The 22,145-nt window shown below is 48.9% G+C and overlaps 1 protein-coding gene across 2 annotated transcripts in view; it reads right to left on the bottom strand.

Moving 5' to 3' along the window:
- LOC127669154 (branched-chain-amino-acid aminotransferase, mitochondrial) overlaps positions 1–21,119 on the bottom strand; it is a 38,644-nt gene extending 17,525 nt beyond the window's left edge. The window contains exons 1-11 of one of the 2 annotated variants that reach the window (XR_007974340.1): positions 21,012–21,119; positions 16,219–16,293; positions 15,497–15,700; positions 8,316–8,426; positions 8,114–8,233; positions 7,612–7,775; positions 5,244–5,386; positions 5,034–5,119; positions 4,661–4,801; positions 4,512–4,586; positions 3,847–3,982 (exon numbers count right to left, since the gene is read on the bottom strand). Coding sequence is in view for 1 of the 2 variants with exons in the window: in XM_052163016.1 (XP_052018976.1) it covers positions 3,944–3,982; positions 4,512–4,586; positions 4,661–4,801; positions 5,034–5,119; positions 5,244–5,386; positions 7,612–7,775; positions 8,114–8,233; positions 8,316–8,426; positions 15,497–15,700; positions 16,219–16,293; positions 21,012–21,035 (1,182 nt within the window). In the remaining variant the exon portion in view is untranslated. Of the gene's footprint in view, positions 1–3,608; positions 3,983–4,511; positions 4,587–4,660; positions 4,802–5,033; positions 5,120–5,243; positions 5,387–7,611; positions 7,776–8,113; positions 8,234–8,315; positions 8,427–15,496; positions 15,701–16,218; positions 16,294–21,011 lie in introns of those variants that run through there. The other variant, XM_052163016.1, reaches the window with a different exon arrangement.
- Between the last annotated feature and the right edge of the window lie 1,026 nt (positions 21,120–22,145).

Raw genomic sequence — 22,145 nt, forward strand, 5'->3', positions numbered from 1 at the left:
GCTGTCTATCTTCTGATTCCAGTTTACTCTGGCCTGAACCAGGTTCTCCCAAATGTTTGTCTTAGGCTTGATGAGGTGTGTGTGTGTGTGTGTGTGTGTGTGTGTGTGTGGTGAATGTCAGAAGATTTGGGGGATTTGTTTCTTTCCTTCCATTGCACGGGTCCCAAGGATTGAACTTGGGCCAGCAGGCTAGGCAACAAGTGTCTTTACCTTTGGAGCCATTTCTCCAGCCCCAATTGTTTTTTTTTGTTTGTTTGTTTGGTTGGTTGGTTATTTAGATTTGGTTTTTTCGAGACAGGGTTTCTCTGTATAGCACAGGCTGGCCTCGAACTCATAAATCTGCCTGCCTCTGCCTCCCAGAGTGTTGGGATTACAGGCGTGTACCACCACCACCCGGCTCAGCCCCAAATTTTTTTAAATGATTATTATATTTTTTTATTCATGTGCATGTATGGCTTATGCTATCATGCCTGGCCTCAAAATTGTTTAAGTTGGAAAATGCATTATGAACAGGACATGTCAACATGTCAAAATAAAACAAATCACTTAAAGGCTTGTTGGAACTGCCAAAACATGACATCTCTCAAAAAAGAAAAAAGAAGAAGAAAAGAAAAAGAAAAAAGAAAGAAAGAAAACCAACCTGGGCTTTATAATGAAATGAGAAACATAGCACCCAAGGTCAAACCTAGAGACAGAAAGACCAGACATCACTGAGACGTACCTGCTCTCTCTTATCCTTGAACACGTTGCATTTCTAGTGATGTCTGGACAGTCCAGCTTGAGATTTGACCTTGAGTATTGAGTTTCTCATTTTATTGTAAAGCCCTCTGGGGTTTCTGTTTGCTTTGCTTTGGGCTATAACAGCAAGCCCAACAAGCCTTTAATCGATTTATTTTTACTGTGACATATCCTGTTCATAATTCATTTTTGAACTTGAAAAAAATTGAGGGCTAGAAAGATGTCTCAGTGGTTTAGAGCACTGACTGCCCCTCCTAAGGTCCTGAGTTCAAATCCCAGCAACCACATGGTAGCTCACAACAATCCACAATGAGATCTGATGCAATCTTCTGCTGCATCTGAAGACACCTAGAGTGTATTTAGATGTCATAATAAATAAATATTTTTAAAAAAAATATGTGGGGCTGGAGAGATGGCTCAGGCGTTAAGAGCACTGACTGCTCTTCCAGAGGTCCTGAATTCAAATCCAAGCAACCACATGGTGGCGCAAAGCTGTCCATAATGAGATCTGACACCCTTTTCTGATGTGTCTGAAGACAGCTACAGTGTACTTACATGGAATAATAATTAGATCGTTAGGCCTGAGCAAGCTGAAACGGGGCACAAAGGGCGAGAGAGAGCAGAGGCCCTGTGTGCAATTCCCAGCAGCCACATGATGGCTTATAACCATCTGTACAGCTACTGTGTACTCATATACATAAAATAAATAAATAAAACTTTTTTTAAATTTAAAAATTAAAAAAAAAAAAAGCATTAGGCTGGACTGGAGAGATGGCTCAGCAGTGAAGAGCGCAGACTCTAGAGGACCCAGGTTCAATTCCACGCAGTGAGGTGGCAGTTCACCACTATGTGTAACTGATTCTAGGGACTCTAGTAGGCTCCTGACCTCCTCAGGACCAGGCACACGTGTAGTGCAGACAGTCACTCAAGCAAAACAGTTTTTTAAAAAAAGCATTGAGGAGCCCCAAGAACATGTCTTTGTGTGGGATACATCTATGGACGTTTACGAAATCACAAATTAAAACAGAAAGTGAAGAAAATATCAATGCATTTAAAAATCAATATTTAACCCACGGATTGTTTACATAGCTATCATCTGTTTAATCAGCCTTACTTGCTGCTGTGACAAAATAAGTAACCTTCAAAACCCAAGTGTAAGAGCCAGGATGTGGCTCAGTGGGTCCAGCCACGTGTCCTTGTCGATCATACCATAAGAGATGACCAGGCTCGGTGTAAAGAATGAATGAATGAGCAGATATTGAATTAACTACGGGCACAGAAAAGTCACAAAGAATCCAAGTGGCTTTTGTTGAAAACAAGAAAAAGAAACTCCTTCACAGTACTACTATTTCATTTTCAGACTCCATTTAATCACCGGGAGGAACTAAATTTAAGGTCCCAGGCCCTGAATTTTTTTTTAAAAAAAAGATTAATTGGTTTTGAGTGCTTTATCTGCATGAACACCTGCTTGCCAGAAGAGGGCAGCAGATCCCATCACAGATATCTGTGAGCAGCTGTGTGGTTACTGAAATTGAACTCAGGACCTCTGGAAGAGCACACAGAGCTCTTAAACCCTCTCTCTAACCTGAAATGAGTTATTTTTGTGTTACATAAACAAACAGCCACGGCCCCACCCCTGAACGTAGGGATGCACAGATGACCCTGAGGAAGACCCCGTGAAGGGCACGAGATCTTGACTGCAGCAGAACAGCCTGAGGTAAGAGGAGGAAAAGATTGCTCAGCAAATGCTTACAGCTGTCCCATCACTTAAAAGGGTTTTGGATTTTGTTGTTGTTGCAGTTTTGTTTTGTTTTGTTTTGTTTTGTTTTGTTTTGTTTTGCCAGACAGTGTTTCTCTGTGTTGCCCTGACTGTCTTGGAGGTCTGGATACCAGGCTGCCCTTGAAATCAGAGATCCTCCTGCCTCTGCCTCCTGAGTGTTGGGATTAAAGTCATGTGCCAACACTTCATGGGCAAAAATGAGAATTTTGCAGGAAGTCTATGGAGGGAAGAAAGGTCCCCAGGGACCTGTAGATTTCCCTTGGGTCCCTTGGCCCCTAACCTTCACTTGAGCAATAACTGGCAAAAGGGAATGAGATGGGGCAGTGGGGCAGTTGGGGCCAGAGAAATTGGAAATCCTACCCCAAGGTTGCTGGCTGCTGCGCCCTGACTCTATCTGCCGAATAGTCCTGAAGAGTCTCTCTCAATCCAGGTAATGTGATCAGCAATGAAATGGCATTCCCCGAGTCAAAGCCGACAGAAGACATGAGGCAGGATTTGAATCCAGATCTGCAGCCTCTCTTTAGAGGCTCGTGTGGGCCTTAGTGAAGTGTGTGTGTGTGAGGAGGTGGGGACTGGGACCCACAGAATCACAGAGATGGAGGAGAAACAGTGCTGCGATCCTTCTAACTTCTGCAACGGTCAAAAAATTAAGGGCTCGCTTCAGTAGGTGGCCTGCCCTGTCACAGGAGCTGATGTCCCTCCCTGACACACAGTTAGAGAAGAAGCCCTTTGATGTCAGACGGGGGCAGATGAAGGCCAGGAGGCCAAAGAGGAAGCTAGGATGGAGACAGGCAGGAGACCAGGAGAGGAAGTCAGGCCAAGGTGGGGACACGAGAAGGGACAGGGCAGACAGAGGCACTGGGAACGGGGCTTGGGTACCAAAGAACTGTACGAAGGGAAGAGATCCTGAGTGATCTGGTGTGGCCACTGCAAGGGTCTCCCCAGTGCAGGCAGAATCCAGTAAATGGCAAAAGATGCTAAGGTACAGAAGGAACCCTCGGGTCAGAGAAGTCCACAAGCTGAGTCCCTGACAATAAAATGTGCTGAGCCCTCAGGGTCCCAGGGTGGCGTTAGAGCATGAGAGCCAATGTCTTCTTTGGCATTTTATTTCACAGTAGCAGCAAGGACAGAGAAAAGAGGACCGGGTATCCGGCCTGAGAACGGATATAGATGAGAAGCCAATGTTCTCCCTTGAACACCAGGACATGGAGCAGCTGAGTCCTGAGACCAAAAATTTGAGGTGGGGTCCAAACAGCATGGGTCCCGCCCTTAAGGCTTTGGAGTGTAATGTCCATGTGAGGGTGTAGAGATGCAGCATCTGGACAGACCTTTCCCTATTGCACTTCTCTGGAGTCTCTGGGAGAAGACGCTGGACTGGATGCAGCATGTCTGCGGATCCAACCACGGAGGGCACAGCCCCTAACATCACACCTTAAGCATCCAATCGTGGGCACTGGCTCCATACTGCAGGAAAACGAAGTTGCATCAATGAGATGGCTGCACTACACCTCCCAGAAGGCCTTGGAACAGTGAAAGCTGACTGCTCTCAGAGCTATGCCCCAGTGCCTTATGGGAGGTGTAGTCCTTTTACCCGGAGACCCAACCAACAATTCCAAGATCAAGGCAGAGAGTTGCAAAGCCTTGAAGGCTCATGGGAAAAGGCATTTTCAGCTCACACCTGTTGTGCTAGGTGCCAACAGGGGGCCAGGATACTAAGTCGCCTCAGGTCCAGCTCACTGGGAAATGAGCCTAGAGGTTTTCTAGAAGCCCTCTAAGTTTACAAGAATTTGGGAATTCACCAGAGGCTGTGAGAGGAATCCTTCAAGGACAGGGAGGGGCAAGGGAAGAAGGTTGCCATGCCAAACAGCCTAGAACCCCAGGGAGAACTGGGGGGCCCATTTTTTACGTTTTCTTTTCCTGGGCTTCTGGCCACAGGCAATCAGAGGAAAGGAGCCATTAATCAGAGCTGTTGCTCCCACGCTCAGGAGCTCACCTGAATAGCCTTCAACTCCTTCTGGAAGCGCAGGATGAGCTCCGGCCCGTTCTCCATGGTGGGGATGTGGAGGTTCTGGGGACAGGGGGCCATGAGGATGGGGCGCTCCCCCTCTTTCTCTCCCACCTCCCCTGGCAGCTCGGCCTCACCTGGCCTTCATACAGGATCTGGTGCACCGGGCAGACCTGACAGGCAGTGCCTGAGCCGAAGACTTCTCGCACCCGGCCCTCCTCCAGCGCCCGCTTTAATTCCTCCATGGTGACCTTGCGTTCTGCCACCCGGAACTCACCCTGCATAACAAGGGTGCAGAAACACTCCAGTGCCCAGACTCCTGCCCTGCTGCAGACCACCATCGCTCCCTCCCTAAGGCTTCAGGGAAAGACGGAGCCCCGGGGATGGGAGATAGACCCAGAGAAAAGAGGACTTGGCGGTGGGGGTGGGGTGGGGGTGGGCAGGCTTCCACCACCGCACCCCAACTCAAGACACTTGGGCCCAAAGATTCAGATGCCACACAGGCCCTACCCAAGTCCTGGCCAGATCCAGCAGGCTTTGTCGAACCACTCCAGGCAGGATGATACCATTCAGTGGGGGCGTGGCCAGCTCCAGTACTGTCAGGGATGACAGGTGGAGTCACTGCTTCCCAACCTCAAATGCTCTCCCCTCCCCCCTAGTCGCCACCTGCCCAGGATTCCAGGAGGAATTAGGGTGTGGGTTGGGACCTGAGTCACTCACCTCCGTCCTCATGAGTCCAGTAGACAAAGATGTTCATGGTGCCCACCTCCGTGAGCTGGTGGTCCGGCCCGTGCAGCCAGAGCACCTGCTGGCAGCCTTTCTTCTGAGCTTCCCGTTGCACAGCCACCGTGGGTCCATAATTCCTGGAGGGCAGTCTGGTCAGACCGGGCTAAGAATTCCCCACACTCCCCACAGCACAGCCAAGGAGGAGTCTGCTTCCCCAACTCACAGCCCAGCGGGGACCCTCCAAACCTGCAGGGCAGGCATCTTAACCTACTACTGGGGTCAAGGTTGGGGCCCTGTGAGGTCGGATCCCTTTCCTGCCTCCAGTTCCTCATTTCTTCAGCGTCTGATACTAAGATCACAGGTGTGGTGACACCACGTGGCTTTGACTGCCAACTCGACATTTCGTTTTTGTTTTTCTTTAAGATCTATATATTTTATATTTTATGTGAGTACACTGTCGCTGTCTTCAGACACACCACAAGAGGGCGACAGATTACTTTACAGATGGTTGTGAGGCACCATGTGGTGGCTGGGAATTGAACTCAGGACCTCTGGAAGAGTAACCAGTGCTCTTAACCACTGAGTCATTTTGGTTTTATTTTTTGAAACAGGGTTCTCTGTGTGGCCCTGGATGTCCTGGAACTCACTCGGTAGCCCAGGCTGCCCGGTCCTCTGCATTGCTGGGATTTAAAGGCTTATGTTGGGGCTGGAGAGATGGCTCAGTGGTTAAGAGTACAGACTGCTCTTCCAGAGGTCCTGATTTTAATTTCCAAGTGATAGCTCACAACCATCTATAATGGGATGCCCTCTTCTGGTGTATCTAAAAATAGGTACAGTGTACTCATACATAAAATAGATAAATATTTAAAAAGGGAGTGGGGCGGCTTATGTCACCACACCTAGCTGGTCCTTGCTTTTGTTTTTGAGGCGGGATCTGTGGTAAGAGGTTGGCCTCAGAATCACCATGCAGCAGAAGCTGCTGTTGACTCCCTGACCCTCATGTTCCCTCCCCCAAGTGCTGGGGTGTCAGCTGTGCACTCCCACAGTGGCTCTCATCCAGTTTTAACCTGTGCTGTGTTAGCACACAAGACTTGTCTCACCTATACAAGGCTCCCAGGGTCCCAGTCCATGTTCTGAGCCTTGTGCAAAAACCGGTCTTGTTTCTCTACCTGTGCCAAGTGTGGTCAGAAAGTGCCTGCCACATTTTCTTTCCCCCGTGGGGTAATGGGGTTTGAACTCAGGTTCTTTATATGCTGGGTTTTGCTTATCTTATCACTGAGTTCCACCCTAAGCCCTCTTTGGGAGATTCGAGGCAGGGGCTTGACCACTAGGCCACTCCCAAAGTCCCTCACTGGAAACTTCTAGGTATAAGCACTACTGCTGAGCCACAGCCTACAGCTTTCTGTCTATCTGTCTGACTGTCTGTCTGTCTTTCTCTCTTTCTTTCTATGTTTATTTATTTTATGTATGTGAGTACACTGTTGCTGTCTTCAGACACACCACAAGAAGGCGTCAGATCCCATTACAGATGCTTGTGAGCCACCATGTGGTCCAGGCCCACCCCAGAGTTTTCTGTGTAGCCTTCCTGCCTCAGCCGACTGAGGAGCCATGACTCTAGGACATAGATGGCTGGAGGCCACCATACCTTTGTAGCCAAGACACCTAGGTGAAGTGTCACCTCCTAAGCAGAGCTTTCACAAGACCCTGTGAACCCTGGAACTGAGCTTGCAGATCCAGACACGAGGGCACCTACCCGCCCAACCTCCCTCAGGGTGTGGCTGGCGTGGCCTCCTCCCCAGAAGACCTCACAGATGTGTTCTGAGATGACCTGAAGAGCCTTCCTGTGTGTCCACACTGCCTTGTTCCAACATGCCGGTAGCGTATACCCGACCCGATCTCAGGAGACGTAGCCACGTTCTCACTATATACTATGTCAGGACCTTTGGCAACACAGAATTCTGGGAAGCCCAGAGGGTCAAAAAGAGACTGGGGCCCAGGTCATGTTGGGGACGCTATGCACTGAGACAGCGCAGCACAGATGATGCAGGGAGTTCTAAGGGTCGTCTTATTTCTAGAGGCTTCCAGGGGGTACTGTTTTGGTCTCCCCACTGACCAACCCATCTCTGAGCTCATTTGTTCAAATGAAAGGTACCCCAATCTCCTTTCACCCTTAATGCCAGGCACCAGGGACAACAACGGACACAAAGAAAGCCTAGAACCAATTACAGAGCACGTGACAGTGGCTTTCCATTCCAGAACCCAGGCACAGCCCAACCAAGAGACACAAGGAGACCAAAGCCCTCCCTCTCACAGAATCCCGGCTCCAGGGCACAACTCCTGGGGCAAGTGGGAAGCGACTCACCCCCCCAACTTGTAGTCACCGGCTCCTCCTATCCAGGCTCTGACGAACGTGGGGTCAGCCAGGAGGGATACAGGTGTCATGGAGTCTCCAGGGAAGTAGGAGTCCACGGGACACAGAATGACATACAGGAGGGCTTGTGTGGCCATACCGACACCTAGAGATGGCTATGAGGGGCAGAGGGGGAGCATCAGACGAAGGGGTCCTCACTTCACCTTCCTCCTCCGTTAGACCCAAAGCTCTAGGCCCAGCCTCCTCCCTTATACCCAGAGCTCTAGGCCCAGCCTCCTCTCTCAGACCCAGAGCTCTAGGCCCAGCCTCCTCCCTCAGACCCAGAGCTCTAGGCCCAGCCTCCTCCCTCAGACCCAGAGCTCTAGGCCCAGCCTCCTCCCTCAGACACAGAGCTCTACGCCCAGCCTCCTCCCTCAGACCCAGAGCTCTAGGCCCGGCCTCCTCCCTCAGACCAGGATGTCCCCAGGCCAGCAGCTCCCACAGCAGTGCCTACCTCATTCCCGATCAGCACAGGCCGCACATAGAGGCTCGTTCCACTGCCATCGGGAACCCAGTCTTTGTCTATTTCAACGAGCTGCCGGATGCACTCCAACAGCTCCTGTCTGTCAAAGTCCTGGGTGGATTCCACAGGAGTCAGGGGTCCAGACCCTCCTACCACCCTCTGCCCTCTCTCCTAGGTCCGACTGGCCACTTACTGGCAGGCAGAGGCGCCTTGCAGAACGTAGCATCCTGTCCATGTTGAGCCACGGCCGGAAGAGGCGCACCTGCTGGTCTCTGCCTTTGTACGCTTTGAAGCCCTCAAAGAGCTGCGGGGACAGGAGGGGAGGGGTGCTCGGGGTGAGCCCGCAGCATCGACATAGCAAGACACACAGCCGTGCGCATGGGGACAGCGAGAGGTGATGTGGTGGAGAGAGACGTGACATGCATGAAAGCTCAGGACAAGGACGAGGCCGGCATGTGGGGCAAGCCTCTCCTCTCAGCTCTCAGGGCCAGAGGGACACCATGCCCAGGTAGGGCCAGCTCGAGGGCAGCCGGTCTACAGGGGGATCCAGTCTAGCAAACACCCCATGCAAGGAAGACAGAAGGATCACTTGATATACAAAGTTCTTGTATGTAGGGAGCTATTCTAGGGAGCTAGAGAGATGGCCTAGGGGTTAGGAGCACTGACTGCTCTTCCAAAGGACCCACGTTCAATTCCCAGCACGTACATGGTGACTCACAGTCATCTGTAACGCCAGCTCCAAGGGAACTGAGGCCCTCCTCAGGCCTCTGCAGGAACTGCTGCACAGTGGTATATATACAATACATACATGTATAGATGGCGTGTGTGTGTGTGTGTGTGTATGACTATATATGTATGTGTGTTTATATATATATATGCATACATACATATACACTTTGTGTATATGCTCATAGATATAAATTAAAAAATACAATCTTTTAAAACAAATTTCAGGGGGCTAAAGAGATGGCTCAGTGGTTAAGAGCACTGATTGCTCTTACAAAGGTCTTGAGTTCAATTCCCAGCAACCACAGAGTGGCTCACAACCATCTGTAAAGGTATCTGATGCCCTCTTCTGGTGTGTCTGGAAACAACTACAGTGTACTCATATAAATAAAATATATCTTAAAAAAAAAAATCCTGGTTGGTAGAAACCACAGCCTGAGAGACAGTTTGCAAAAAATGAAATATCAATATATCAATGGGATTTTTAAAAAAACAATTCTTTGAAAATCTCATACATCAATGGGCTATATGCATGTCACAGGCCAACATCACTTACTTTATTCAAAATATTTATAAGAGTTGTTTTACATTTTGTGTGTGAGCGTGTGTGTCTGTGCATGCACCCATATCACGAATGCAGTGCTCATGGAATCCAGAGGCATCTGGTGCCCTGGAGTTGAACTAAGTTACAGTTGGAAACTGCTTGCTAGGGGTGCTGGGACCTGACCTCAAGTCCTCTGCAAGAGCAATACATGCTCTTAACTACAGGACCCCAACATCATTTGTAATTAGGGGGGAAATGCAGATTAAAATGAATTTGAGGATCCTGAGGAGGATAGTAAAGTGCTTGCTATAGTCCTGAGGACTTGAGTTCAGTCCCCAGCAACCACGTTAAACATCAATCAATCAAACAAACAAACAACAAAGCAAGATGGAGAGCAATCGAGACAGACACCCCACTCGCTGTCACCCTCTGCACACACACACACACACAGAATCTTTTGTAATGGTATCCCTGGTTGTCCTGGAACTTAATTTGTAGACAAGGCTGGCCTCAAACTCCAGAGATCCGCCTGCTTTTGTCTTCTGAGTGTTGGGATTAAATGTGTGGATTAAATTCACCACGTTCAGAACTTTAAAAACCTCTATGTCTATTTGTCAAGGCTTCTTTCTGGGCACAGGCTTGGGCAGCCAGTGTGGGAACTGATACAAGTTCCAAAAAGAACACTGTAGCAACGCTGTTCATGCCTGGATGTTGCCCTTTGACTCCCTAGGGGTAGAAATTGGACAGAGGGATACACTTGCACTCAGAGGACAAGAGTACTGGCCTTTATTGCAACATTTTTCTATCTCAAGGCTGAAAAGAACCCAAATGGCCAACAATAGGTGACTGTCCAATGAACAGCACTCTGTTGGAGTGACGTTTGTACACTGTGTAAGAAGTTTCTGTCCATCCTTGTCTGACTAAGGCACGTTCTGATTAGCTAAGATAAAAATCCTATCACGAAAGGTAGAATAGTAAGGTGCACTTTCCAGAGAGAGAGAGAGAGAGGTGGGGGGGACAGAGGGAGGGGGAGAGGGAGAGAAGGGGGACAGAGGGAAGAAGGGAGGCAGGGAGAAAGAGAGAATTCTGGGAAGCAGTTCTTGGACTGACTGTTCTGGGGCCCTATCTTCCCTTTGTCCTAGGCCATTGTTCTACTCCAACACGTCTGTCAGTTTGCCATTTCAGTGGTGGGGCAGCTGGTGATCCATCCGCAGAGGCTCTTCCACATCAAGTGTAAGAAACAGCCTCTGCTCTATCCTGCTTATGGACAGCCTGGCTGTCCCTGTCTTCAATAACAGTTTGTTTTTTCTTTATTAGGAATTTCTCCTTTCTATAGCCCACGTCTAACACTGGAGAAATGCCAATCTGTGCTTCCCCATGTTGATGTGGCTCTCTTCCCCATAGCTGTATGGCTATTATATTACCCACATGTGACTTTCTGGCTATCCACACAGCTGGTCCTAAGCATCTAATGCATTTTAGACCTCATTTTACCTTAGACACTGTCCCAACTTTTAGGAATTGTGCACCCTTTGAAGTGGCCAGGCTGGATTCCAGGAATCTTGTGAAATTATTGTTACATCTGTTCTTCTATCCACTAAGCCTTCAATCTCAATTCCACCTAACTGTAATGTTAATGTTGGTCTCTACCATTTATAGTAGTTTACCAAAAGGCTTTGGTATCCTTAGAATCTCTAGTTTTACCATAGGAGTCGCTCTATCTCTCTGCAGAAAGGTAAGTTGTAAGCAGCTGTTTGTACTGTCGGGCTCTGATTTTTCTACTGCTTTTCAGAACAGTCTTTCCTTGGTGGAAAGGAAACCAATGACTCATGTTGTTTTCTGTCCACCTGTAAGACTGACAATGCTGCAGCACAAGTCTCTAGTGAATGAAACAGGTTTTCCGCACATTAGAATAGAAAGCAGATTAAAGGTACACTACAGGACACCACAGAAAAAGGAGTTGTAGAAAGATGTAATTGTGGGGAGGTGCGATGGCTCAGCGGTTAGGAGCGCTGGCTGCCCTTCCAGAGGTCTGGGGTTCAATTCCCAGGAACCACATGGTGGCTCACAACCATTTGCAATGGGATCCAATGTCTTCTTCTGGTGTATCTGAAGACAGCTACAGTGTACTTATAAATAAATAATAAAAAAAAAAACCCTAATCGTATTTTAAAAGGTATACTGAATAAACAGAAATGTATAATGACCCACAGAAACAGATTATATAGAGCTTTATGAACTTTACATTTTTAAATGCTAATGAGCAAAAAGCAAACACAGCTGAGAGACATTGGATTATGAGGACAAAACTGCTGAAATAAACCCGTCTACCTCTTCTAGGGACGTCTGAACTTCAGAATGCAAGGCAGGACATGTGTTGTATTAGGGAGAGGTTTTGTTTGTGTTTCAAAAGGAGAAGAAAAGCTATGGATTCCTTCAAAATTACTGAAGATTACATTTGACTAGGGGAGACCTCCTGAAGAAAAAACCAAGAAGAACAACAGAACAGATAAAACATAAGCGGATCCCTCTATGTGGGAACAGCTCTGAGACTGGCTGAGACATGCAGGACATCAGCTAAGCACAGCCCAGAAGTCTCAAAGGGCGTGGATGCAGATTTACAGCTGGGTTACACAGTTCAAGCAGACTTGTAAATCTTGATACCCTTCACCTGCTCAAACAAAGAACAGAGAGTCATCTTTAACTGAATTGTGAACACCGCCCATTCCATATACATCTTAATATAGAAATGTATATTGTCTCTAAACATTTTTATGTTAACAGAGCAAAAGGATCAGACACAAAAGAAGACAGAACAAGTAGCCTGGGTGATCCAGCCTCAGGCTGCTTCAAATGCTGTTTCCTCACAAACCTACATCCAGGTCAGTTTCAAAGCTGCGGAGAACAGTGTCCAGGCTTATAGGCTGTTCCAAGCAGGACTTCAGTTAAGCCCTGCACGGTCCTATCACACGGAGACTGGACAGCAAATGATGCAGGGAACGTTTGTAGGACTTAGCTCATATGCCAGGGTTCTTAGGATCCCCAGAAAAACATCACCCCCAGACAGCAGGAAGTAACATTAGAGGATGAACCCCCATTCCCAAGAGTTGGGTTGGGTGTTTTTTGATCATTCCGAGGTCATTCAGGGGGTTGGTTACAAGTTGCTAATGATCTTGGTCAGGGAGGAAACAAAGTAAGGATGGCTAGATACAGGGATCCCTTTCTCTCTTTCCTCTATCCTTTCTCTCTTATATAATGTTAGGAAGAAAGGAGAGGAGAGGAGATGAAGAGAACAGAGGGGAATATTAAAAAGGTAGATTACTGAATCTAATTATAGACTAGAGAGAATCATAAGCCAAATATTTTACACTTGGCATAGGTTTTGCATATTCACAAAATCATATTTACAAGATTAAATATACTAAATTATATATGCAAGATTATATTTTGCAACAACATACTGTATATATGTTTCAACTCTTGTTTTAGTTATTGCAGTAATGCAAATTATTTAAAAACATAATGTATAGTTCTAGCCCTAGAAAGCTACTCTTACAAACTGTTTAGGATAAACAAAAAATGTAAATTGGGGGCTGGAGAGATGGCTCAGCAGTCAAGAGCACTGACTCCTCTTCTAGAGGTCCTGAGTTTAATTCCCAGCAACCACATGGTGGCTTATGTCCATCTATAACAGAATCCAATGCCCTCTTCTGGTGTGTGTAAAGACAGCAACAGTGTATTCAAATACATAAAATAATGAATTATTTTTTTAAAGTGTAACTTGGTAGTCAGTCAATCAAGCTTATGCTCATGCTATATACTGGTTTACTTGATTGCAGAAATTAACTTTATTTAGCATCCTGTAGATGGCTTCAAAGTTAAGCAGATAGCAAATACCTAGAACTAAGCAATGTTTGCCTGTTCAGACACACCACAGATAGACAGATACTCTTCAAAAACCTCAGTGATCTAGAGAATATGGCATTAAAAGATGTTTTATGAGCACACAGCTTTTCCTGACAGTGAGACATGTCTGCCCCTGGCAGCACCCCCTTCTACTTCTACGAAGAGGATGGCATCAGGAACCTCCATATGGAGTTTGCGTCTATGCGGCAAAGCTGCGACCAGGCGAAGGACTGCCCTTGCCTCAACTGCTGACTACACGCTGTCCAAACTGTGGACCAGCACAACGCAGGGAAGTCGACTGCCAAACTTTGTCAAGACAAGGTAGGCCACTCCTTGATAATTCCTGCTTTACAGAAAAGTCTGTCACATGCTGGGCCAGGGTGAAGATGATGCCCCAGTGACACGGTGACTGTCCAGGAATCCTGCAACAGCTGTCACTTTGATAGTTCTGTAAGCCTCTTGTTCTACACTTCCTGTTTACTAAGGTAATATTTATTCCTTCTCAGGTCTCTGATGAGCTTGAAGAGTAGAGATAAACACTAGATAGCTGTAGTATCACAATTAAGCTTAAGTTGTTTAAGATTTAAGAAAATAATTTAAGGTCTAAGATGTTTTTAGGTTGACAAACAAAAGTTATGATAGAAAGTGAATGAGGCGCCAGGCGGTGGTATCGGACGCCTTTAAACAGAGCACTTCGGAGGCAGAGGCAGGCGCATTTCTGAGTTCAAGGCCAGCCTGATCTACAGAGTAAGTTCTAGGACAGCCAGGGTTACACAGAGAAACCCTATCTTGGGGAAAAAAAAGGAAAAAAAGAAGAAAGTGAATGAGGCAGGGAACATTGGACGCATCGAGACAGGATAGATCGTATAGTACTTACCCCAAGGTTGCCACATGCATATGGACGGGACCCTGTGAATGTAATTTTTATCTGACAGTTTTCACAATTGTTCTTGTTGTATAAAGCGTATTGATGTTAGATAGAGAGCCTTTTATTGGACTAAGATGGGGAGATGCTGGAGTGATGATTTTTGCACACTGTATTTGGATCTGTCTCTGTCCATCCTTGCCTGCCTAAGGCACTTTCTGATTGGTTAAAATAAAAAAATGCCAAGGTGAAGAACAAAAGGCAGAATAGTAAGGTGGGACATCTGGAAAGAGAGAGGACTCTGGGAAAGAGAAAGGCGGGGGAGAACTGCCATCCAGACTCAGAGGAAGCCAGACAGATGAAACTGAAGGGAGGTGACTAACCAGCCACGTGACAAACCGAAGAGTACAAACAGGTTAATGGAAGTTAGGAGCTAGTTGGGGAGTAAACCTAGCTAAGGCCAAAGCATTGTAGACATGAGCCGGCACGCCATCACTGGGGAGCGAGGGTGGGCGTGGAAGCGTTCAAGGTGCAAGCCAAAAGATGGAATATCACGCTGCAGTCACAAAGACGACAAGACTCCTTAAGGATTGTCACAGCAAAATCAGATGGCTAAACCCCAAGACTCCAGCTACAGATCTCATTCCAGAGTCCCGTCTAGCCTCAAAACTGTGCAGTCCTCCTGCCTCAACCTCTTGAGTGCTGTCATTACATTACATCAGCTCCAACAGGGCCTCAGAGGGCTCTTCCTATATCCAGGCTGTCCTACCCCTGTTAGGACTCCTCCTGAGCTCCTTGTCTCTGTGGCCCTGTTGACCTCCTAAGCCTCCTCTGCCACTCTGAGACCCCACAGGTCTGCCAACCTCTCGCTCCTATCTGCATGAGCTGTCCCCTCTACATTTTTATTTTTGCTGGGAGAACCCCACTTTCTTTCAGAGCAGAGTTCCGACAAAGCAGAATCTGCTCATCTTGGGAACTGTCACCTCATCTGTGTCCCAGAACACAGGCAATCTCAGGAAAAGATGACGGAGAAAGGAATGTGCAAAGTTCCCAGATTGCTGACCTAAGTCAGGTGAAACAGGGTAGACGCTCGCACGCAGCAGGGTGGACACACACAGCAGGGTGGACACACACACGCAGCAGGGTGGACTCTCACACACAGCTGGGTGGACGCTCACATGGAGCAGGGTGGACGCTCACACGCAGCAGGGTGGACACACACAGCAGGGTGGACTCTCACACGCAACAGGGTAGACACACGCGGCAGGGTGGACGTTCACACGCAGCAGGGTGGACACACACGGCAGGGTGGGGCAGAAGCAGCCAGTCCTACCTGCAGAGAGTAGTGCAGACCTGAGCAGGCTGGGTGTAGCGTGAGGTTCTGGAAGGGCTGGATCCTCGGAGCGCCCCAGCCTGCATTGCTGTTCCACTCCACCATCAGCATGTGGTCTGTGAATGTCTTTCCAAACTGCAGGGGCTGGCTAGGGGCTGGCTTCCTCTGTGGCTCTTTGGTCATCTGAATCTGGAGGTCTGCAGCCTGAGAGGAATCAAAACAAAACAAAGGAAGGAAGGAAGGAAGGAAGGAAGGAAGGAAGGAAGGAAGGAAGGAAGGAAGGAAGGAAGGAAGGAAGAGAAAGAAAGAAAGAAAGAAAGAAAGAAAGAAAGAAAGAAAGAAAGAAAGAAAGAAAGAAAGAAAGAAAGAAAGAAAGAAAGAAAGGGAAAGGAAAGAAAGGGAAAGGAAAGGAAAGGAAAGGAAAGGAAAGGAAAGGAAAGGAAAGGAAAGGAAAGGAAAGGAAAGGAAAGGAAAACACCCATCACCTCACGAGACTGGAGCCCTCAACCTGAGAGGAGAGGCTGCAGTTTCCATGGGGCCTCAGCCTCAGCCCCACAGACAAGGAGCAGGCTCCCAAGACACACAGTGCCAGCTCCTCACAGCACGACAGCAGACAGCTAGAGGACCTCTGAGAGCTGCCTACATGCAGATGAGTCCCCGTCCTCCCTCAAACACAGACACAGGCCACAGGCCTCCTCCCTGAGACCCAGGTCCTCCTTTACCTTGAAACTGGAGGACACACATCTTCTGGACCCACACAGAAGCCAGGGAAGAGGCAGAAGCTTTCGGGTCCAGATCTACAGTGGAGAGAGAAATCAATATGACCAAGGTGAAGGCAAGAAAGAGCAGGGGCCCTGACACCTGTCCCACCACTGACGTGAGAGGCCCCAGAGGTTGTCTCTGTCACAGTCTCAGTGCCTTCTAGACAGCCTGTGCTCTGCCCAAGTCCCCACCAGGATGCCTATCCCTAGAAAGACTAAAGCCAGCTCCAGCCCCTCCACCATCCACCAGGCAGGGCAAAGTCGACAGAGGCGTGCCTCCTACTAGAGAACTTTGGCCACAGCTTGCAGACAGCTTAGACCAGACGACTACCAGGGAGAGCCAGCAGGTAAGAGAAAACTCCTGGCTTTGGGGGCAGCCGGGGCACAAAACCTGACAAGAATTAGAAAAGAATAGGCCCTGTTTATCCCAGAATTCAGCAGCCCAGACCTCAGACCTCCTCCCTCAGACCCAGGAGTAATGGCCCATGTACTTCTCCAGACTCCAGCCCTCCTCCTTCTGACCCAGAGGTCCTCCTTGACCTTCCTTCCTTAGACCCACAACTACAAGACTCCAACCCTCTTCCATCAGACAGAGGAGTCCTAATTCTTACTCTTTAGGATATCCGGCAGCTGGCTGTCACTGCAGCAGCCCACCCAGCCACAGGGCTGGGACACCCTCACACTGGGCAGTGACTGCTGTGTTCTTTACTATCAGTGGCTGGAGGGCCAGCATGTGCTAGCCACGGAAAGTGCTCAGGGTTCACATCCCTGCTGACCTTCCCCAAGGTTAGCGTGGAATTCAGGGCTGGTTGTGTGCTGCAGGTGGCCGCTTCCTGATATTTGGGCGTCATACTTTCCTCCAAGGACCATGGAGAGGCAGCTGAGTCCTAAGTTTGAGGAGGACAGGATAACAGCCTGTTCCCGCTGGGAGAGCTGATAGCAGTCAGTGAGATGGGAGGGTCTTCAGAGTCACTGACCAATGGGTGAGTCTCAAATGTCATATGGATAAGTCTGGGCCAGGTTTTCTTCTTTCTTTCTATCTTTCTTTTTTTCTTTCTTTCTTTGTTTCTTTCTTTTCTTTCTTTCATTTCTTTTTTCCTTGTTCCTTCCTTCCTTCCTTCCTTTTGGAAGGGAAAGGGCTTAAAGCAGGGTCTTACTAAGTTGCATACTGACCTCAAACACACTCTATAGCCCAGTGTGTGAAGTTGGGATCTTCCTGCCTCAGAATCTTCCCCAGTCTGGATGACAGGCATGTGTGCCGCCACACCTGGCTCAGATAAGATCTCTCTGCATGTGTGTGCACCATGTGAAGTGTGTATGTGCATTTGTGTATGTGTCTGTAGAGGTCAAACTCAGATGTCATTCCTCGGGTGACTTCCATCCTGTTTTTTTCTTTGTTCATTTTGAGACAGGGTCTTACTATGTATCCCTGGCTGTACTGTGAACTCACTGTGTAGACGAGTCTAGTGGTCTTGATCTCAGAGATTGTCCTGTCTCTGCCTCCCTAGTGCTGGGGTTGAAGGCCTGTGACCACCTCGGCCCCAGCCCATCCTGTCCTGAGGCAGGGACTCTCTGGGTCCTGGAGCTGACAGTCTGGTTCAGCTCTCTACAATCTCCAGTTCACCAGCAATGGTATTTAAGGATGAGTCTCGAGCGGCAGAGGGAGCGACACCTGTAGCTCCAGCTCTCAGGAGGCAGGGGCAGATGAGTGTCTGAATGTGAGGCTAGCCTCGACTAGAGAGAGAGTCCCCGGACAGCCAGGCCTACACAGAGAAACCCTGGCTAAAAAACAAAACAAGCAAATATGATCGAGTCCCCGAATAGGTTCCAGGATCAGACTCCGGCCTCCAGGTTTCCTGACAAGCACTTCACCAACCATGTCAGTATCTCCCAGTCCTCAGATGTGGCATTAATGGCATGGAGACCAAGGGCTTCTGGGCTGATCTAGGAGTGACAACCCCTCATTGTCTCTGTGTGGTGATATAAAGGGTTCCCAACACTGCCACCCTGCGTCAGACACTCTCAGCATGGGGACAAGACAACCCCTCTGTGTGGGGCAGCCAGCATGGAGGCAGGAGCGCAGAGGAACCAGGAATGCTTTTTCGTGTTTAGTAGAGTAAGCCAGAATAGCTGAACAATGCAGAAAAGAGACACTGGGAACATGAAGAGACAAGATGGCGCTGTGCTCAGGTGCAGATGCCAGCCTAGCACGCAGGACGCCCGGGTTATTTGTTCCCCAGCAGCACACAAACTCTGCAGTCCCAGCACTGGGGAGATAAGGCAGAAGGACCAGGAGTCCAAGGCCATCCTTGACCATGCAGCAAGTTTAAGGCCAGTCTGGCTTATATAAGACCCTGTTAGAAGATGATGACGATGAAGATGGTGATGATGAAGAAAGGAAGAATGAGGGACCAAAGGGTGGTGGCACACACCTTTAATCCCTGCACTCAGGAGGCAGGGACATGCAGATCTCTGAGTTCAAGGCCAGCCTGGTCTACATTGTGAGATCCTCTCTCAAAAAAGAGAACCGGAGACTGAGAGATGTCAAGAGATTTATGATTATAAAGAGGACCACTGACATGAGTTTCTGGGTAAGGGGCACCCATCAGCAAGCCTGAGGAACTGAGTCTGACTCCTGGGACCCACAGCCAATGAACAAAAATGTAATGGAGCAAGGGGCAGGGGTGGGCCACACTAGGAGGGGAGGGAAACGCAGAGAGTTACAGAAATTCTAAACTGGGTTTGGTAGCACAAACCCATCATCACAGAACTCGGGAGGCTGAAGCAGGAGGATCACAAGTTTAAGCCCAGCCCAAGCTTTATAAAGAGATCCAGGGGAAAGGAGAGAGAAAAACATCACATAGCCTTGAGGCACAGAGAAGGCATTGTGCCAAGGTCCAGAGAAGATGTCTAAACTGGCACGGAGCTCTGGCGACCTCGGAAGTGCTACCTTTGTCTTCCTGGAGCAGTGCTCTGAGGCCAACAGTCTGCTCTTCGCTCAAAGAACACCCCTCCCCCATCCCATAGGATAGGGATTAAGCCTAAAGAAGGAGGCTAGATGGCAGGGAGACTACAGAAAGGACCTGTCAAGGGAGGGGGAGCAGACTTCAGAGATTAAGGGGAGTGTGCTGGCAGGGTTCCACCTGGTTTCCCCATGTTCCTTGTGTTCCTTTCACATCCCTGCAGCCCTGAACGGGAAATACAGTATCCATCAAAGATTAGGTGGTCTTGTCAAAACTCCACTCTCAAGGCCAAGGTAAGCAAAATAATTATCACAGTAAGGTGTTGTCCTGTCTCTGGTAACTGTCCCTACCCCATGCTATCTCACCAAATCCCAGGGGTGCTCCTCGTATAGCCCTGGGTTGTCCTCATCATAGGACAGACTCTCCATTCGATTTGTAGAAGCCTAAGACTCTGATACAACACCAGCACCACCACTTACAGAGCAATGTGGTGTCCTAACACAGCCCAGGGCTGTTTCCTGCCCCATCCCAAATGCATGTTCCCTTCTACAGCCTAGGATCGCCCTTGGCAGGTGGAAGGGCTCTTTCCGGCTCAAAAAGGATCCCAGTGTTAGTCTAGGCTAGTCCCTACAAGAAGTCCACGCCCCACCCCAGGCAGCAGGCTCCTTCATACTCCAGAATTCATGGTGTGAGCACTCACCACTAGGTCCTACAGCTCTGAGCAGGCTCATGGTCAGAGTGTCTCTATTACAAGGTAAAACTATCTTCCTCGGAGCCCAGATCTGTCCCGTTAGAATTGGAGATTGGTCCACTATGGCAAAGCTGTACCCATCCAAGACCACCATACTGTCAGAGCCTAGATTCTGTCCCTGTCATATCCAAGACCATCTACATTGGCCATTTCTGTCTGTCACTAAGAGCTGGGAGACATAAAGTTTTGTTCAGGAATTCACCAGCCAGGAGCAGTCACTTATGATAATTAGGTGCAAGCTACCAGCAAATGCTTTTTCCCAAGGTTATGTCCAGCTGCTTGCACACTCATCATGTTCTCCTAACATCACAGTCTCTCAAGCTCGGCAGTGGTGGCCCAGGACTTTAATTCCAGGACTCAGAAGGCAGAGGCAGGCAGAGTTAGAGGCCAGCCTGGTCTACAGAGCAACAGGACAGCCGGGGTATGAGATCATAGATTCTCCAGAACGCCGCTGCTGACACCATCTTTGAGCACTGACTGAGGTACTGTCATCTGAAGGATCTTTATCATTTTGACAGACTGAAGCTTGGCTGGGATTACAAAACCAGGTACGGAGCGCCTCAGACACTCCACGCGGGGATATGTGCTTTTGGTTCCAAGAAATATGATCTTGGTCCAATTCCCACCCAAGACCCTGTGTCAAGTCATACATTAAGTCCCAAGACGTCCTGGGTCCCTTGTCTAAAGGAACCCAAGAGCAACAGGTCCTTAAAACGGCAGGCAGGCTTAAAACCAGCCACAAGTTGCCTGCATCCACTCCACCCTGTACTTCTCCCGTTACAGCCCCCCTGCATGGCTCCCCACTTCCGACCTCCCGGCTCAGGCACCTCTCGCACCCCACTCGCGTCTACCCATTGCGCCGCCCGTTAGAGCCCCGAACTCCTTTCCAAGGCGCCCATCCGACTCTGGGTCGGGCAGCGGAACCCGAGGCACAGAGGAAAGACGCCAAGCCGGAAAGGCTGCACGCCCGTGGTCCACCCGGAAGTGCGCCCCCCATCAGGTTCCCCAGAGCCCCCGGCGCCGGTCGGGCGCGCACCCACCTGCCCTAGCGTGGCTGCAGCCATGATCCCGTGTGGCAGGCCGGTAACTGTGCTCGCCTGGGGCGCGGCCTGGCGAAAGGCATTCCGGCCCCGCCCTGCTCACGCCCCCTCCCGCAGATGGCTGCTGCCTGGAGCCTCACTTCTGCCAGACTTCTTAATTACAGGGCCTTGGGGACCCAGGCTCTGCTGTGAGGAGCGTGCGCGGAACAGTCCAGAGCTGCCACTCACTCTCCCCCTCTTTGTCTTCCCCCTGCCCTGCTCTACTCCAGCCACACTCACGCCCGCCAGGCCTTTACCTTGGCTTTTGTTTTGTGTTTTAGTACTTGGGGACCAAACCGATGGCCTCAGGAATGTTTGGGAAGTGTCCTAAACATTTAGAACAGATCCAGACCTTTACATTTTTTATATATTGCCGAGCATGGTGTCTTCATCATAGTGTTTGGGAGACAGGTGCAAGGATCTCTGTGCGTTCAAAGCCATTCTGATCTAATTAGTCCCAGGCTAGCCAGGGCTATCTGGTAAGACCCTATCTTAAAAGAAAAGGAGGTTGGAAAGAGGGTGCCACAGTTAAAAATACAGGGCTGCTCTTCCAGACGACTGTGCTCCTGCTCAGTTCCTAGCACCCTCATAGCTCACAGCTGCCCGTAACTGCAGTTCCAAGCGTTTCTGTGCCCTCTTCTGAATTCCACAGGAACTAGGCTCGCATGTGACACACTTACATACATGCAAGCAATACACATACACAAAACCTTTTAAATTTTTCTTTCTCTTATTTATTTATTTAGAAACAGGGGTTCTCTGTGTAACCCTAGCTGTCCTAAAACTAGCTCAATAAATCAGACTGTCCTCAAACTCACATAGATCATCCCGCCTCTGCCTCCCAAGCTGGAATTAAAGGTTTTACAGCCACCATTGCTTGCTATAAAACATTTTTCTAAAAATAAAGCAACAACAACAACAATGCATTGTCACAGGAACTGTCATCAGTGGCAAAGCAAGGGTCAGACAGCTTTGATAAAAAGGACCAGATCACAGAGCAGTGGTGGCCTATGCCTTTAATCCCAGCACGTGGGAGGCAGAGGCAAGCAGATCTACCAAGTAAGTTCCAGAACAGCCAGGGCTGTACAGAGAAAC

This window comes from Apodemus sylvaticus, chromosome 1 (genome assembly GCF_947179515.1).
Source record: "Apodemus sylvaticus chromosome 1, mApoSyl1.1, whole genome shotgun sequence".
Lineage (NCBI taxonomy): Eukaryota > Metazoa > Chordata > Mammalia > Rodentia > Muridae > Apodemus > Apodemus sylvaticus.